The sequence below is a fragment of the Orbicella franksi genome, chromosome 4, assembly GCF_964199315.1.
Source record: "Orbicella franksi chromosome 4, jaOrbFran1.1, whole genome shotgun sequence".
Lineage (NCBI taxonomy): Eukaryota > Metazoa > Cnidaria > Anthozoa > Scleractinia > Merulinidae > Orbicella > Orbicella franksi.
Genome location: NC_138148.1, coordinates 18,289,556 through 18,308,977, shown reverse-complemented (window position 1 = coordinate 18,308,977; position 19,422 = coordinate 18,289,556). Strand labels below are relative to the sequence as shown.

General features: G+C 39.1%; 2 protein-coding genes across 2 annotated transcripts in view; one reads left to right on the top strand and one right to left on the bottom strand.

Annotated features, from left to right (window-relative positions):
• LOC145484714 (uncharacterized) overlaps positions 1-19,422 on the top strand; it is a 256,461-nt gene that overhangs the window by 46,099 nt on the left and 190,940 nt on the right. The gene's annotated exons all lie outside the window — the stretch shown is intronic.
• LOC145484750 (acid phosphatase type 7-like) lies at positions 459-12,198 on the bottom strand. Its single transcript, XM_081463384.1, has 13 exons — positions 11,681-12,198; positions 9,400-9,600; positions 9,002-9,184; positions 7,768-7,793; positions 6,590-6,687; positions 6,147-6,209; positions 5,699-5,813; positions 4,977-5,090; positions 4,546-4,606; positions 4,395-4,462; positions 4,233-4,304; positions 1,728-1,865; positions 459-584 (listed from the first exon to the last, which is right to left on the bottom strand). Exons 1-13 carry the CDS (start codon positions 11,784-11,786, stop codon positions 501-503), a joined length of 1,329 nt encoding a protein of 442 aa, XP_081319510.1. The 5' UTR covers positions 11,787-12,198; the 3' UTR covers positions 459-500.

Genomic DNA, 19,422 nt, shown 5'->3' with positions numbered 1-19,422 from the left:
GGAACACAAACCTAGTTCTTAAATCGCTAAATAAACATCAATAGTTACCGAGCACACTGTAATCACTCTCAAACACAATTGGAGGAATGCAAACTTTTCGAATTTTAGAGTGTGTTAGGAAAGCGATCTGTTCGCAGGGAAGATATATGAGCACAACTTACCAAAAGAAACTCAATTAATCAATTGCTCAATTTGATACGATGTGACAAAGAAGTTCAAGTTTTCATATTGTTTTAAAATCGACACTAATAACATGTACCTTAACTACAGATCGAGAATTCGAGTGACAATGAGGTTTCATTCACAAGTTACATTGACAATTTTATGATTGTTCAAATATATTAAGAAAAATTGTCTATCTTCAAATTGAAAAATTACAGCCTTCTTTGACAGGGTACAAAATCGTGCGATGACACTTTCGCTGTGAGGGGAAGGAGGAGGGTGTTTGTGTGTGTGTGTGGGGGGGGGAGGGGATGGACACTCTAATGCCTTGATTCAGTTCAATTCTTGATTTTCTTTGGAATCCAGGCTTCTGGTCCATGCACGTCTTTAATTATCATCACTTTGTCAATGACTTCTCCCCCCTGTAAGAAAAAAAAAACCTAAATGACACTGAACTGGGCACAAGTACAGATCACTCGTGTGCTGCCGGTTACCAGTTTTAAGACACACGACGCACGACATCACTCACAGTTCTACGTCAGTAGCTGGGACAGTTGAAGGATTTAATTTTCGCCAAAAAATCGTGTTTTACTCAGGCTAAACTTGTCGTCAGCTGGTCACATTCAACAAAATTGTATGACCAAAATCAGTCTTTTCCAGAAGCCATTTTCCGGCAAAATAGCGTAAAAGTTGCAGTTACACCCAGGACTGAACCCACCCGACCCAAAGTAAAATTTCACAAATACAATAGCACCCCTCTCTTTACTCAGACTTAACTGCACTACTGTTTAATTTTTAACAAACGATACAAATCATAGTTGCCGGCAATGTTCCGTTATAACTACAAATATAGCTTCTTTGTGTTGTATTCACTTTTATTATATGGCTGTGTCTCACAAGGACTGGGAACTACCGAATTCACGAATTTGATTGGCTGAAATCGATATTGATCGCGGTCTAGATTTTCCCATCTAGACCGGCATCTAGACCGGCATCTAGACCGGCTTCATTTTGAGTTGACAAAGTAGCAAACTAAAATTAAAAAATGTTCACCATTTTCTTTTATTTCCTTATCAATCATTTATGGAAGTGCCAAAAAGCCTGATGACAAAAAAAAAGTAGAGAGGACGAGCAAATTTCGGCAGGTTTAAGTTAAGCTCATTGCCGTTCGCAAGCAAAATGTCAGCTAGTACAAACCAGTTACATTAAACGAATTAAAGTTTTCTTCTTTGCCATATAATGAACATCTTATTAACCGAGCTAAGTCGGTCTGTATGGGAGAATCTTGACCTCGGTCTGTACTCACGACCTCGGTCAAGATTCTCCCATACAGACATCCTGCTCGGTTACTAAGAGCTAAGTATAAGATTTCACGACTCCTCTAACCTGTCGACAGTCGTTCTTCTTTTTGCCTAATCGCAAAAAAAAGAACATCTGATCCAAGGCTACGACTCCCCCTATAAAGTCCTATGGCCATAAAAGATTTTTATGAAGAGTTCCTATGATAAGTTGATGAGTTTACCCAACCCCCCTCACCAGGATCAAGGGCTCCTACCCTTACTTACCTTATCCACACTGACTTGTTCCATGTATAAGTGTGTCTTGTTGTGGATGGTCATTCTAGTGTAACCATAATCTTCTGACCGATAAGCTGTCCAGGGAGGGTAGTCTTTAGCAAAAGGGTCATGATCTTCGCTACAACCCTGAAAAAGTTACCACTTGTTACAAGGTGGAAAATCTACTGTAACTTTAAAAATAGTCAATCCATAGACGTTTACTTTTTTGCTACGACGTTATTATTCTTCGAGCGCGCGATCGATGTGAGCGCGGAGTCTTTCCCCAGCCCCACCCCGTTGCGTTTAGGTTTTGGCTCGTTCATATGACTCGCGCCGGGTTAATATTTTGCTAAGCTTGCGATCTCGACGAACTCAAGACAAAATAGAGGGTCTGTGGATAGACCACTTGAAAAATAAAGCGTAGTTTTCAAAAATTGTTGTATTAATATTAACTTCAATGCTGTCCAAAGCGATCCCAGGTAAAAGGCATTGCTGTGGGTTCGGACAGTTCTTTTCCGTATAAAATGAAGGATGCAAAAGCAAAAACCGACACAACGTAGAATGATTTTTTGAAGGTGTACTATATTTCGGCTGGCCAAACCAGCCTTGTTCAGGTACAATGGAAGATTTTACATTGGTGCGTGTTTTTATGTAGCCGATATTTACGTAATACCGGAAATACGCAAAAGTAATTGATAGTGTAAATTGAAGATAAGCATACGGTAAAATAAAATAGCATGATAAAAGAAAATAATAAATGAAAACAAATGGAAACAATTAATATGTTTCTTCGCGGATGTTCAGACCATTAGGATCAATTGTTCTGCCTTTTTGAATTAAAATAGCTTCCCTGGCCTTACGGATAGAGTCTCGGTTAGAAACGATTTTTTCGATGGGGATTAATTGCATGTCGTCAGCAGTGTGGTTAGGAGAGGACAGGAAATGTTCGGCGGCTGTACTAGGTTTAGATTTGTTGTTAGGGTTATCTGTGGTACGGCGGTGTTCATTAAATCGGTCTTTTAATCCTCGTTTCGTCTCTCCTATGTATTGTAAATTACAGTTACATTGAATCATGTAGATGAGGTTTTTAGTGTCACAGGTCAGGTTGGATTTTATGGCGCGCGTTTCCCCGGTAGAAAAGAAGGTATATGTAGTAAGTCCGTGAGAAATGTAGGGACAAGTAGCACAGTTTTTGCCACAACGGAAAGAACCAGAAGGTAATTGGGGATTAGAAGAATTAGAAGAGAGTTTAGCTGTAACTAGTAAGTCACGAAGGTTAGGGGAGCGTCTGAAGGCTACAACAGGCAAATGCTGAAAAACGTTTTTGCAGCGGTTAGAAGAGAGCAACAAATTGTAATGTTTTTTAATGATGTTAGAGATGTGAGGGAGTGATGGATTGAAGGTAGTTATAAATGGTATACGTTTAGGTTTGTTGACGTCTTTCGTTTGTAACGAGAGTCTGCGGGGGATGTCGGCGGCTCGTCGTATTTGTTTGGTGACGAAATTACGGTTGTAACCTCGTTTAAGGAGGTAAGTGGTAAGTTGAGCCGCGCGAGTATTAAACGTGGCATCGGTAGAACAGATACGTCGTAAGCGGAGTGCTAGACTGAAAGGAACGGCTTTTTTCGTATGTAAGGGATGACAAGATGAATAGAGTAGATGTTGGTGTTTGTCTGCAGGTTTGGTGTAGAGGTCAGTAGATATACTACCGTCGTTAGTCAAAGACACTAACGTCAAGAAAAGGTACGTTAGTAGAAGACTGTGAACTGGTGAATTTAATGGTGGAGTGAATGTTGTTAAGATAATCGATGAAAATTTTTAGGTTGTCTGGACCTTCGGTCCATATCAATAAAAATATCATCGATGTATCGAAGCCAAGTGTGGGGTTGAAATGGGGCATTTTCCAAAGCTCTGGCTTCGAAATAACCTAGAAAAAGGTTAGCATAAGAGGGGGCCATTTTAGTACCCATGGCGGTGCCATGGATTTGAAGATAGTGGTTATCATTAAATGAGAAATTATTCATGGTGAGAATCATGCGAATGAGGTCACAGAGTGTGCCAGTAGGAATGGTATTGTGAGAGGAAGTATAGCACGCGCATTTCCAATGTAGGGCTGGAAAACCAAAATGGCACCGAGTGTCCACCACGCTTGATCTTATCACATAATTCAGAATTACTTTGTTAGACTACGAGTAGTCCCTCTTTCGTTCACTCCGTCGAGCGTGACTGTAAATAAATCTCGAGGGAAAAAATGCCTGCGCGAACTCCTGGGCCCCCAGGATTTCGCGTGGCGATTTTTTCCTCGAGGTTTTCTTTCGCGTCGCGCAAGACGGACTTAGTGATAGTGGGACTACTCGTAGTCTACTGCTGTGTAGAATGTTGCGCGTAACAATTTCAGGACTCCGAGTCTTACGTGCCGGCGCGTGTATCTCATACAAGATCCACCATAGTTAGTAGCTATGATCCTACACAGCAACGTCCACAGACGTTATATATGACGAGTCAATAACTTACCGCTGACCCAGTGGTTAGATGAACTGGGGCGCAAGGGTTGGTGTATGGTTCGTCCCGTGATCCATTGCAAATCTGCAACAAACAGAAAGCATAGAGTTGGAAGCTAATTAAATTAAAAGAACGACCATTAAATTGTGAATAAGATTGGTTGCCATATCTTACCTGCCTGTTGTAGAGAGGCCAGAGTCGTTCATAAGAGTGCTCATGAGCCCAAAACATCAGATCAACACCTGAAGAGAGAGACAAGCTGTTCCTACAAGATCCACGGAGCAATCATAATCATCAGACCCCAGATAATTTACTAATTACTCACCGTATTTGTAAAATAGTTCTTCCAAAGCAAACATATGTTTTGATGTGATTCCGGTGCGAACCTAAAATAGAGTGACGTAAAATATACTATTAACATGTTTTCTACCTACTTAAGTGATATGAAGTTAATTCTCCTCTTAGGTATACTTTAAGGTATCTGAAGAATCTAAGCAAATTTTTTTACCATCTCCACACAATGAAACAAAATGTGCTATGAAATGACAAATAATAATTATTTCTTTAATAACGTTACTTGAACTTTCAGTTTCCATAAGAGCAATGGAAAAGGAATTTTCTCACTGACGCCAACTTTGAAAATTGGGCCATAGGTCCAAAAACAAAATTTCACACAGCTCCTTTAAAATACAGTCTCTGAAGTCTTCCATGTGAGTGGAAAACAGCCACAAACTGTTTTACATACGGTCAACATACCGTACTCTCGTGTTTGGTACAATCATCGCCATCAGAGTTACTACAGTACATTGGTCTGTGACCCATCGTGATGATCCACGGACGTAATGCACGGTTCTCAGGAGATGAAGCTTCCTACGAAGTAACATGCAATAAAAGTGATATTGGTCAGAACTTTGCAAAAAAAGAATATATATATACATATATATAATTCACATGTATTCATGTTCAGTAAAAAGAAAAGTTACATGACTATAGATTATTACTATTTATAATATAGATAGGGCCCTGCGTGCACTCTGATTGGTCAAAAACCCATGTTTTATCGGAGTATATAACATAAATGTAGAAAAAGCGTGTTTTATTGTTTTGCGTGTGTAAAATCTATATCATAAAGCAAATGAAGAAGCCTAAGCTGTGTATTACACTGTGATAAAACACTCCAGACATTTGCGAACACTCAAGAAATGTAGAAAACACTCGCTGCAAATGCTCTCAAATAGTCGTCGTGTTTGATCACAGTGTAATACACGGCTTTGGCTTCTTTATTTGTTAAAAAACCATGAGTCAAACTGATGCAATCCCATAATTTAGCACTTCCTTTAATTCAAAAGAAATGAGCCCCAAAAAATACTCAAATGATTGAATTCAGTAATCGCTTGAAGTTTATGACCTTTGAACCTACAGTTGCTTCGAAAATAAAGCATGGATGTTGATTAATTACTTCTTGCTCTTTTTCTAACCTGAAGGTCTTTTTCCAGCCAATCATATTGTTGAACAATCTGTTCAATGCCATACTGGTAGAAGAAGTACACTTCGGTTGAAATGCTGATGATGTGTGCAGGACCAATGTTCCAGCTAAACCATTTACAAATAAAAAAAAAAAAACATATCCATTAAGATACTCATAAGATGAAGGCTTGCTTACCAGCCAACTGACTGATCCAAACTGCTGAAGTTCAACCAAAGTTTCACTTAATCTACAGAATTCAACCTTAGATTCAACAATTACAGTACAACATACTAAGTGGTACCACATGAAATTACTTTCCAGCAAAAATCCATTACTTAATACAGTTCCACAGATGGGTTTTTAGAATTCTGAGAGAAGATGGGTTCTTTGAAACGGAATTCCAAGGGAGGGGTATAGAATAAACAAATGGGATAGACCTGGATTTCAACATATTTTACCTGTAGAAGATACTGTCAGTATTTCCTGGCATGGAAAACCTGTTTTTGTAGTTGGAAAAGTTGCTATAAGGAAAGAACAGTCATACAATTTAAAAAGTAAATGTCAATGTTACATGAAATTACAAGTCGAACATTATAAACCACTTGCCATGGCTCTTACCAACACTGTTATGTGTTACAAATCACATGCTAGCTAAAAGGCAGCTTTACAACTGTATTCTTTTGCCAAACATTTTGGCAGTAAGGCCTTGTTATAGATTCTGATATTCATTGTTCAAAGAAAAAGATATTTTGATTTATAGATTAGAACCAACCAGCAACTCTTAAATCATTATCTAAATTTTACAATGCTATATTAACCAAAGGTTTGAAAAATATGTCTTTTGTCATGACAGTTCTTTTCTTGAAATTCCTTTCATCAAGGCTATATGTCATGTACTTACTAAGCATATTCATGATTTCCTGGACAGGTCATGTACGGTACATAAGTGGCAATTGACTGAATTTGATTCATGAAGTCATCTCCTACACGCGCATTATCCTGTTTGTTGATAAACAGAAATATTAGGTCCCAGCTACTCTAAACAGATTATTTAATAATGGCTCACACAGAGTCCGATCAGAAAGTCAAGAGCGCTTAACTTTCTGGCAATCAACTTAAAACAAAATCAACTTAACAAAAATTCTGAGTCTGAGAAAAAGAGAGGCATGGAATGGTAAAATTAAAAACTTGCCCGGAAGATGATCACATGATAACCTTGTTTGAAAATCAGAACTTAAGACGGAATCCACCAGAAGTTCAAGTAGCAAGTGGACAAAAACCTAGTACCAAGATTATTTACATCGTATTGCAAACTTCTGTGTGACTGTTTTAAATATCTTGTCCAAAAAAATCATTTCTAGCAACACCAAATGTCGAAAACAAATGTTGAACTTTGTACAAAACACTTGAAAGTACTGGAGAAATGAAATGGAGATGAAATTTTACCTGCGTTTGCACAATTTCTCTGAACTTTGAAATTTATTTTCTCTCGTTCCCATGGGAAATTGTTTTCGGTGTTATTTCAGGCAACTATTTATATTCTTTAGCTTTAAGAAAATGTAAAAAGGACTGTAAAATACTTAAAATTATTCTGGTACCAGATTTTTGTCCACTAAAAACTAAAATTGCTCGATTTTCTATTGGATTTCATCTTAATTACTTTGTAGACTGTACTACACTAGTTTCTTATATGATGCAAGCCTAATATTATGTATTAAGATTAAGTGAGCTGGTGCTCTTTGTCAGATAGGTGCAATACTTACTACTACTACTACTACTACTAATAATAATAATAGCAAACTCGTGCACAGAATTCAAAACAATAATCCATTATTATAATTGTAGTTTGTTTGTAGTGTTTGTGGAAGTTGGCCAGTGGTGGCATGTCTGGACATTCCAAGATGCCCTTCAATTCTGAGATTCCTAGATTCCATCTCATAGTGACAGATATAGAGATAAATTTTAAGGCTTTCCTTGGTTTGTTTTGTGCTATTCTAATGGACCATTCTACATCACCAGTAAGAAAGCATATTTCAGTTGAATTAAATATTTGAAATAAAATGCTTAAAAATGTCTTACAGAATCCATGTTGTATGCAAAGTCACCTGGAAATTAAAATGAAAAAAGACAAATATCAGGAGTCACTGATAACAAATGTATGTTAATCACAAGTACACTGTCAGGTAGCTTTGCCTGATAAATCATCCAGTATCACTTAATTGAGACAAGAAGAAAATTGAGTGTGATTAGGGACTGGTCAAAAAGTATAGGGGGGTGGGCCGGAGCATTTGGAAATGTGGTGGATAAAAGACACATGGCCTACCCCTTCCTTTTGGCACAAAACTAATTGACCCACCCCTAAATGAAGGTTGAAAATTACATGGCCCACTCCCCTTATAAAACATAAAAAATTTTCAAAACTGGAAGCCAGCCGTCAAGAGAGCAGTAACCGAGACCACTGAAAATGAGAAGGATGCCAGCTCCAGTGGAGATGAAGAGAGCAACAAGGAAGAGAGCAACCAGGAAGAGAGCAACAAGGAAGAGAGCAACAAGGAAGTAGCAGTGATTAAGACAGCGGAGAATGGAGCATTGATGAAGTTGAAGAGCAAGCGGAACTGATGACGGTTGAGCAGGCAGAGTTTATGGAACAGTACAAAAATGATCTTTCATTGGCAATTTTAATAATTACACATCGGTAACGCTGCCACGCTTTAAATGTGTGGCCAACTTTTGCAGCAGAATCAAGCTTTCCATTCTTAAAAACAGTACTTTTACCTAAGTGCCTATTCCTGGATTAAAATAGGATGACCCACCCCCACGTGTCGCTGAAAATCAAACGACCCACCCCTTTCTGAGGGCTCAAAAACTGATGACCCACCCCCTCTCTGCTCTGGCCCACCCTCCCCCCCCCCCCTGATACTTTTTGACCAGTCCCTTAATGTTTCAAAATAAATGAATATTGATGTTGACTACAGGAGTCTTGCAGTGATCATTTATACCCAATTCCTTGCTTAATACCTCACGTTGATACAGTAGGTAACAATGGGGGTGGTGAATAGTAAATGCAAAACTTTGCCAGGAGGTGACAATACTAATTTTCTTTTAAGCCCGAGACCTCAAAGAGTTTTAAATGCAAGTGTGAGACACTCACATTCAAAATGCCCGGCTGCTAGTTATAAAACAAACAAATGAATTGGGACTTGGGACTTTCTTGTTTAAATAATAAATCTTTCCAAAAAATAATACTGCTGACTTAAATGTAATATCACAAACACAAAACCTTTCAGTCTTTAAATTCTCTTAAAAAACTCACCAACATGAAGGAAAGCATCATATTTTCCTTGTTGAGTTTCTTCTTGCAGATAGCTTAAAGATTTTGCATTTACACTTCCAAGATCTCCAAAGACAGCCATTTGAGGACTCCAGTCCACACCAGACTTGAGGGCTTTAAATGCATAAAGTGCACTCCAACCCTCTAATCCACCACAATGATACTCTGAGGGTTACAATGACAAGCAAGATTTTACAGTGGGACAATGACCAGTGCTTGAAAAATAATCCTCAAATCTTACATTAATACAAAAATATTTAAATTATACAATTGAAAACAAAGATTGTCTGTAATTAAAAATCTCAATAATTTTCACATTGGACAATAATTGGATAATTAGTCACTGAAAATCTATACTTAATCCTGGTGATGATACCCACCATACGTCTGATTGGGAACCAGTCCTGTCAATTTCACCCTGTGAATGTACAACACTCGATGTTCTGATCCGCCGTCAGTGAATTTAGTGATGTCACCAGAAGCTTGTAATGTCAGAGGAAAACCAACCTTGTTGTACTGAACAATAGAGTAGTTTGTGTTTGCCAAAGTCACCCATGTAACCATCATCTCTGTTGGGTCTCCTGCAAGAGCAATAAGGTTTCTATTTATATTGATAATACAAAATCAAATTTAACAGTAATGCAGATTATCTATTCCAAATTCACACATACATCTGTGACTGCACTGTTAATATGTGGTTCCAGAAAATTTCCATACCTACCATAAGGAGGGTAGCTGGGAATCAAGGGAGGTCTCATATGCCAAAAATTTTAAAAGAAAGTTAATTAATGGACAAAAACAGGAATTTCCAAAGGGATGGGGAGGGAAAGGGGAAGGGGGGATAAAATCAATGTGTTAAATATTTGAGACAAATGACACTGCCATTGATCTGCAATACTATTGGCTCATTTGACTCTTTCATGAAAGTGTCATGGAGTAAAAACCTTGGTTATCTGGGGGTTGAAACCCGTTACAGTCAAGCACCTGTGATGGTCATCACAGACATGTCCTTCTTGACCATCGCAGGACTGTCAGGGCTAATTACTAGTTATCCATTACCCTTTGTGACAGCATAACAATAATTGGGAGATTAGTATATAATAAAGCTATGTAATACCATCATTTAGTTACTTCCAACCATCATGCCCACAACAGCCGTCACGGACTTCGGCACCTTTTCTTTCTGGGATCTCGCTGTTACAGGTACTAAGAGAATTGGCACTATTACCTATGTTTATGGGTATTTAAATATAGTCACTTCAAGAACAGGTTTCTCCCTAAACAGGTTTTTTCTTGGTGGGCAGTTTCTTCTTGCCAATAAACTGGGATGGTTGCTCTGCTGTAGTAGTCTGTTGGACCTATTTACTATTACTGATGGATTTTGGGTAACTATGACTCCACAAATAAAACCCTCTCTGATCACTTCATCGCAGAGTCGTCATGGATTTCAATAAAGAGGAATCCTGATTTTATGATCATCTATTTAATAATATTCCCGAATTATCTGTAAACAGTCAACATTCTGTATCCCGGCAAAAGTTACAGTAAATGGTATGGAGCAGATTTAACCCTACTGTCACAGATCTTATTTTTTCCCGTCACGTGAGAGTCACGGGTCTGTCACAGAGTCATTAATCACGGACACAACCGTCATGCGTTTTACCAATTTTGACGTCACAGATCCTTAACCATCACTGGTTATGCCAATGTCCAGTTATGTTTTTTGGTTGATAAGCTTATTCCTCTTTGAAATCAATTAGTCTACTTTGCATAAGAACTCCCCAGTGTAAGCAGTTCAATCTGTAAGGGCCTGTTTACAAGGAGGAAGGGTTACCCTACCAGGCAGGTTAACCCTAGCTGGTCAGCAAAAGATAGCCCAGGTTTACAAGCAAATTTCACAGGTAGGGTAACCCTACCACCCAGGACAACTTAAGGCACGGTTACACTCAAAGGGTCTGAAAACAAGTGGAAAGTTAATCCGGGTAGGCAGGTTAACCCTACCTGGAGTGTTTACAAGGGAAAAAGTTAACCTGCCTACCAGGGTAACCCTAGCACACAGACTACCCAGGTAATGCCAGCTGCCTTGTAAACATGACAAAGAAAAAGAGAGGAAATGTGTGAGTGCTAGGGTAACCCGCTTGCTAGGGTAACCAGTTTGCTAGGGTAACCAGTTTGCTAGGGTAGCCCGTTTGCTAGGGTAACCCTCTCTCCTTGTAACAGGATCAGAGTATTTGCAATCCAAGACTTCCTATGAAAGACCACAAAATTTGTTTTTTAATTAGTTCCCTTCTTATCGATTCAGTTTGGAATACCCACCAATTGTTTAAAAACGCGATAGTAGACGGCTGCTGGAAGTAGATTAAATGTTATGATATATGAAAGCTTAAATGTCAGAGGTTATGCAACACACAAGCAAAAGGCACTGGAGCTAGGAGTATTCAAAAATTGACTCAGCTATGTTTTCCACTTGACAGTTGATACAACTCTCAAGGAATCATTCTAAATTTTAAATCGCTTCTTCTTCATTGTCGCAGGTTGTCACAGGTCTGTCCAGTATGAATTTTTCCGATAATTTTGAAGCACAAGTACCAGGAATTGAAGAACAAACACTTCACGACGAACATAAGACTTTTTTTCAGTCTGACAGTTTCCTTTCCTTACCTGTACTTGAAAGATGAATCTGCTCTGGTTGAGGGTCGCTTCCATTTGAAAAATGCAGACAACTTAGTAAAACGAACCAAACAATCTTCTGCAGATTCCACGCCATGCCGGCTTCTTGACGGTCACTGTTTTTAATCCGATCGCGGTGGCCTGGGTATATGCCATGTGAAATGCATGTGATCGGATCCAAACACGCCAAGTCACGCCACTGTATCACGAGACCAAAGGCAAGACGAATCAAATCCTGCGCTGTGATTGGCTACCCGAGCGGGCAAGATGGAGCTATCTTGCCCGCTCGGGACCACCCGCCGTGTCCCCCAAGAAAAATTTCCCTGAAAGCCATATCATAAATCCTTTATTGACCAAGTTTGTTCGGTCAAGATGGCTTGATATTTGGCCTCGTTTTTTTGCGAGTTTATGGACCTCGACTCCGTCTCGACCATTAACACGCAAAGAAAGAACTTGGCCAATATCCAGCCATCTTGACCTCACACTTGGTCAATAACCCATACGTAACAGCATTTTGGCTAGACTACGTACGAGTAGACACTCTTTCGCCTAGTCCGTCGACCGAGACCTTAATTAAGCCGTCAAGAAAAATAAATAGAGGCTTAGATCTTCGTATTTGATCATGTATGGTTTTTTTTTTTTTTTGATATTTTTTTAGATATTTTTCTCAGCATCAGTTAGCATGACTGTGTTGCTAGAGGCCTAATCAGCCTCATCAACCCGAGTTGAGATAAAGTTACTTACTTACTTACTTCGTTTTGTTGAGATGGAGGGTGTTAGTGCGGGTTTGGTGGTATGATAACTGTTTTAAGGTCTGAAATTTTTGAAATGTTCAGTTTCAAATCCCGCGGAGGAGTACTCCCAGAAAAGTTGGTTGGTGGTGTTCGGCCATTTCCCAAAACCCTTATCCTATTGATGACCAAAATCTGCGATTTTCCCTGCTCTATTTATGACCTGGCCAAAAATTCGATACCCTAGCTATTTGTGACCGTTGCGGCTGGAGCAGTTGTCCTAAACTTAAGTTATGATGGGCTTTTGTTAACGTTCTTATTGATAATGATGAAAAAGTAGCTTCTTCTAAGAAACATACCCAATTCAAGACTAGAGTGCTTAAACCATACCCTATTTTTAAAAGACCAAAATGGCCAAAATCGATACCCCATTTATGAAACCCTACCCTTTGAGCCTGCACATACCTATATAGCCCATATAAGGAAGTACCCCCGGGGTTTCAAATGAAGATTGAAAAGGAAAAGAGTGATTGAAAATTAAAAGTTCTGTATGGATAGAGAGTTTAGAACTAATTGTTATTGATCCACAACGATAATCGTTACTATTTTAGTTTTAGTGTAAGTTTACAAAAAAATGAGTCCGCGATATGGTCATGTGATACTGGTTAGCGAATAGCTTGTTGTGACAGCTGTCAATTAACAATAGTGTGGATTATAAACACTCTTGTTCTTTGGCCATTTCAATAGCTGGTTTTCACATGACGTCACTAAAATTCAAACTACAAAACTATTGATCTTCCTGAGATTTTACTTTAATGATGTAAAGAGCAGCTAAAAACTAATATTCATACAAATTTTCGCTCCGAATGGGTTCTTGGTTTTGTGATACACTACGCTTGAATTTCTAAGCTTTTGCGTGACGCGGCATTTAATTGACGGCCTAGGGAGCTGTCGTGATGGTTAAAAAAAGTGACTTATTTCGGGGAATTTGGCTATCTGAACAGTTCATGTCTTAGAAAAAGTATTATTTTAAATAAAATGCAAACAGCGGCAACAAACATAACACATGAACTACGCATGGTTTGGAACAACAATCTAAAATTTTCTTGACGTTTCGCATGCTACAGCACGCATCTTCAGAAGTGGCGGTTACAAAAAAACGAAAGATTTAAAACTTAAAAATACAAAGCGAGGTACTGGTAACTAACTAAACAATAACGAAAACAAAAGGTGATAGCTAATAAAGTGACAGCTTTTCACTGCTAGCATTGTATCTCGTATAAACAATGTTTCTTTTATTCTACAATGTAAATCACTTTGTCCACTAGCTAAGACCTCGAAATGGTCCCATTTGATGTTATGGCCGGTGGAGATTGCGTGATCAGCAACAGCGGAAGCGTGACCCACTTGCGTAAGGGCTTTAAAATGCTCGACTTTTCTGTCATGCAGTCGTCGCTTTGTTTTGCTGATATAGAAAGCGTCACAATCCCAGCAGCTGGCTTTCTATACGACTTTAGATTTTTGCGAGCGATTTAAACGATCTTTGTAAGGAAAAAAGGACTTAACTCGGCAAGTGTTCTGAAAAATCAACCTAAGATTGACGAAACCAAAAAATTTATTAACACAAGATTTAAGACGGCGGGCAGGGAGCGCCTGGAAGGAGAAAGAGAGGCCTTGGCTCAAATCCTTTTTCTCTCTTATCGTCCCGCGTGGGCCTTCTCACTCCTTTTACACTTCTTTTTTTTTTTTTTTTTACACAGACCCTCTATTATCTCTAACATGGTCGAGGACGCGATCGACCAAAATAAAAAAAATAGCCGGAGATTAAACGAGTGCGGGTGTGAGGACGAGGGGGTGTTTTTTTCTAGTCCGCTCTGCGTTTGCTCTCACGCTTCGTGCTCGTTCCTGAGCGCTCGCTTCACTTGCTACCTTTTACTTACAAAAAAGACTAGTAGTCATGTGTTCTAAGCTCTTTTGCAATTAAAAAAAAAACTTGAATACCTAGAGACCAGGAGGTTTTTATTTTCTCGCACGCAGGAATAATTACAGATCAGCCCGGATCAGCCAAGGCTTACTGATCCCTACCCTCGGTCGACGAAACAAAAGGGACTAGCTAGACCAAGCTGGAAACGAACTTGGTTTCTTGATTGATCACTACCTCTCGTCACACTATAAGCGTTCTCATCGGACCACGTTTTTCGCCTGGGCGCCGCTCATCGTCAATTCTCCCATCGTCAATTCTCTTCTAGTTCCGGGATTTGCATATCGTCAGCTGTAATGACATCTGGGCTTGTCAGTTATTACTTGTACGTGACCGGGTTATGAAGGATCTGACAGCATTTCAGTAAAAACAATTAGCAGTACTGAGCTAATGTTTTCCATTGTTTGATTTTATATTTAATTCAAGGGTAAGTGCTACCTTTTCCCTGTTGTGATGGATACTGAAATTTTCTACCAGTTAAAATGCATAATTCAAAAAATGCATAATTTATTAATAATGAAACATTTTAGTCTCAAAAGACCCCCCCGGGGGGGGGGGTACTTAAAAAGTTTAATGCGGGGAGGCTTCCTTACCCTTTTATATACCATTTTGGTAGAAAAGGCACCCCTTTTATATACCTTTTATTGAAAAAAAGGCACCCCTTTTATATACCTTTTATTGAAAAAAAGGTACCCCTTTCATTTACCTTCTTTAAAACACTGCGCCCCCTTTCTAAACCCTTCTAACGTCTACTCGAAATATTTTAATTAAAGGCCCATTTAATACCTAAATGACAGATTTCCCTACCTTTTCATATACTTCAACTTATGAAATCCCTACCCTTTTATATTCCTGAAGCCTGAAAAAGGTACCCCTTTCGGGCGGAGCCTTCCCGTGTAAGCCATTATAGGGAGTACCCCCCCTGGAGAAAGATCCCGGCTAACTCGCACCCCCAAGAGAAACAAAATACAGTTCAACTGAGCCATAGCAGGGGTTCGAGTTCTGCTCTGGGCGGCCGTTTCTCGAAGGTTCCGAAAAGTTTTCTCACCCGGAAAGCCTAAGCAAAATCTCAAACCTTATCCGTTACAGAGCTATTTTATTTACATATTCTTAATATAACGAGAAGTTCCCTTATACAAGAAGTTTCAGGAGTATACACCTTTCTATTTTTAGATACAGATTAACAAAAGATGGCTTCGCGGGCCCGAAAAGTTTCCGGGCCTTTCCATTTCGGAGCACGGGCCACTAACGAAACCCTCCAGTCCACTCTGTCGCTTGCCAAGCGTTCCATCTTGGTCCAGGTGAAGCTCTTCGACTGTAGGTCTGTAGCCCTTCTCCAGCTGTTACGCGGTCCCGATCCGTTCGCCCTAAGGGTTCCACCAGAGGGCTCGAGTTAGCCAATAGTAAATGACTCATAATCTTGTAGTCAAAGGCATGGGCTGGAATCAAGAGAAATTCTTGATCCTCTCTTGGTTTGAATTCAAGATAGAGAGTACTTCTAGATAGCCAAGTTCAAGTTAGTGTTGTTCTTGTGTAGCTTTCTGCGGTTTATAATGTCATTAACACATCTTTTAGAATCAATAATCGTAACAATACAAGTGTGCATTGCTTAGAATTTTCCATTGACAAAAGCAGAATATTACGAAAGATAGTGACGAGCAGTGAACTGATACCAGGGACTACACTTTGCAAGTTATTCAGATCGTGGTCTCGTGTTTATGGAGAAAAAAAAAAACTCACCGTATCCAGAGATGTGAAAGAGTTTTCATGTATCCCTCAGGCTAAACGAAAAATAATTTCAACGCAACCAATTACCAAAGTCTAAGTGTTATTGACGATAATTATTACTAAAATAACACAATTTTTTTTTACAGTTTTTTTTTTTTTTTTTTTACACACAGGTTTGCATTTTAAACGATTCGGGCTGCTCGTTTGCCAGAAGAACTCGGGTAGAATAATTTTTTCAAAATTTTCACATTGAGCTTAAAGAAAGCTCAACTTAAAACGGCGACCATATGTGTATTCATGTCCTGAAGATTTTCTCGCTCACACACCATCGGTGATAACAAAATATCAATAGTATTATGCAACTAATCTCTAAAGTAAGATCACAGCAGTTTCGATTATTACTTCTCGCACCTCCGTTTGTGGTTAAACTTTTAAAATTTCGATTTTTTGCAAACTGAGCATGTTTCCCAAAGGTATGCTGCTCACACAAGTTTCATGCATTTCAACACAGAGTACTTAGTATGTAATGCGAAGTTGTGTTGGTGTGCTGCAGTCAGAACTGCGAATGCGCGCTTTGAGAAAAAAAATCTAATTTCACAAATGTCGGCTAGTACGAATATGAAAGTTGTACGATACTTAAACTTCTAGAGTGGAGTGGGAAGAGAGCACCACTCGAGCTCAATATTGATTTTCCGTGCACTACTTGGACAGCTTGTAATGTGCACAGTCAGTATCGGTTACATAACGCTGAAAAAGAAATAACTTGAAACATTTCACTTTGAAAGAAGTTGACCAAAAGGACTTATTACTTATAAAATTACTTATCACCACTGAAGGGCACATAAACAAAAACAGTTATATTTAGAAAGGTACATTGTTTATTGCGCACTAAGTTGAAGTAACTAACGACAATAAATAGAACTGCTATAAGGCGATAGATTTAGACCTTCGTCGCTTTTGGTCCCTTTGAAGTCCTTTTGAAAGCATCCCTATGTTGCCTGTAAAATTCAATGATATCAAATGAGTAAATACTCTTACAATATTAATATGTTATAGTTACTCATTCGCTACAATGAAAGTGCGTGCACACTAATTTTAAGCCCACGCCATCAAATCCGAAAACGTCGAAAAAACATTTATGCAATAGACTAAAAAAAGTGTCGCTGCTATTTGTATCCTATTTCTTTTATAGTGATTTCTCTGATTCTTTGCTTGAAGGAAACAGACCCCCGCATTCCTGTAAATTTAGGATTTATTTAAAAGGACTTGGTGTAGCAGATAGGCACGGCAATGTGTTTTCAATCAGGTCTTTTCTTCGTTTGACGAGTGCGGTGATTGATAGCATTGAAATAGTCACTACTGTTTTATGTTTTGCCTAAAATGTCATTTGATTTGTCTTTTTTGATGCCGATTTGTTATTATCTGCCTCATTTTCACCATTAACGACTCGAACTTGGGGATTTACATTCGAAAGAGAAGTTCAATCGATATCATTCCAAAGACTTATTATGGCCGCATGCCCTAAGGACGGGAATAGCTGTCGAAAAGCAAATTTCAAAGTTTTCGTGCCTCATTTAATCTAAATTAAACGAAAACCATTAAGACGAAATTAATCATCAAATTCAAACGGGACATTGACCACCATTAGGACTTAAACACCACAGGCATTTTCAAGATCTCACACGCAAAACTCGATTTTAAATCACCGTCTGTAATTTTTAGCTGGGTCGTTCGTGCTGTTACCAGGACAAAAAAACTTCAGCTAAAACACGGACAATCCATTACTACGCCTTCCAATAACATGCGGACTCACAGGAAGCCCTCACATCCCTTTAGAATATGAATGAAAGATTAACCATGGACTAAGGTCCGGTAATACGGGCAACATTTTCCTTCAACTTGTCTCGCAACATTGTTGCATTGCAAGTTGAAACACATTGTTGCGCGTATTACCACGTTTGTGACCAACTTGTCTCGCTACAAAATACAGTGTTGCAAGTTGAGGCAATATGTTGCGCAAAGTAGACTCGAGTTTTACTTTCCGCAACAAATTTTAGTTTTGCTGCTCGTATTACCACTGAAACTACAACTTGTCTCACAACAAATTTGAATTCAATGCTTGTGATTGGCTGTCGCGAAGCGCGGCAAATAAAAAAAAAAAATGGCGGACGGTGAAGGCGAGCCTGAATTAGAAGTCGACCAGTAACTCTCGGAAAGTCATAAATTTGTCCTGTACAAAGACCTCGAGAGCTATCATAGTCTTTGGGACACCTCGTTCGTCCCTTCAAAACAAGCAGGAAAAAAGGCAAAAGGCTTGGAAGAACTGTCTCAAAAATTCAGCTTTTCGCCTAGCTACCTGAAACGACACTGAGCTTCATACTGAGAGAACTTCGCTGGCACGGAAAATTAAGAAGAAAATGAGGGCCAGAAGTCGAAGTACAACTTCGTCGAAATGCTAAATTATGTTAAAAAAGGCGCTATCTTTATTTACACACGATTAAGTAATTATACCTACCTATAATAATTATTATCCTCGGTGAGCGATCGGCTCCTTCCGAGAATTGCCGAATTTTCCCGCCCGTCCCAGACTTCCGCAATTTCGGTTCCATACTCCGCACTAGCAGACCGCGCGCGTATTCAAAATTCAAAATGGCCGCCACAAACACAAAACACGCGCGATAAAGGTAGGTTAATCTTTTATTCATATTCTAAACGGATGTGAGGGCTCCCTGTGCGGACTCTAAAATTGAAAGCTCAACCGACAAATGCGTTTTTCGCTACCGTCAATCACATGTTCGGCGGCTCCTTCCAGCTTCCGAATACTGCCGAGCGCGCGGTAATCACATCATTTAGCACAGTTCAGACAAAGAAACAGTGCTCGGCAGTAGTCGGAAGCTGGGAGGAGCCGCCGAACATTTGATTGACGGTAGCGAAAAACGTATTTGTCGGTTGAGCTTTGAGTCCGCATGTTATTGAAAGGCGCGGTAATGACATCGGCATTTAAAACAATTTTACAAACACGTTACATGTATTAGTCAGGTCAGATCACATGTAGTCCCGCTAATTACTTCACAGCTAGCCGTTCATGGTTAAAAATTTAAAGTTCGTTTGTTTTGCAAACTTAGTATGCACGATAGAGTAAATTTATTCCTAAAGGTATGATGCTAAGACAAGTTACATGCATTTTAACAGAAAGCGCTTATTACGTAATGCTATAGTTTAGCTACTTTGCTGCAGTCAACTTTCGAATGCGCGCTTTGGAAGAAACAATTCTAATTTAACAAAGGAGCTCT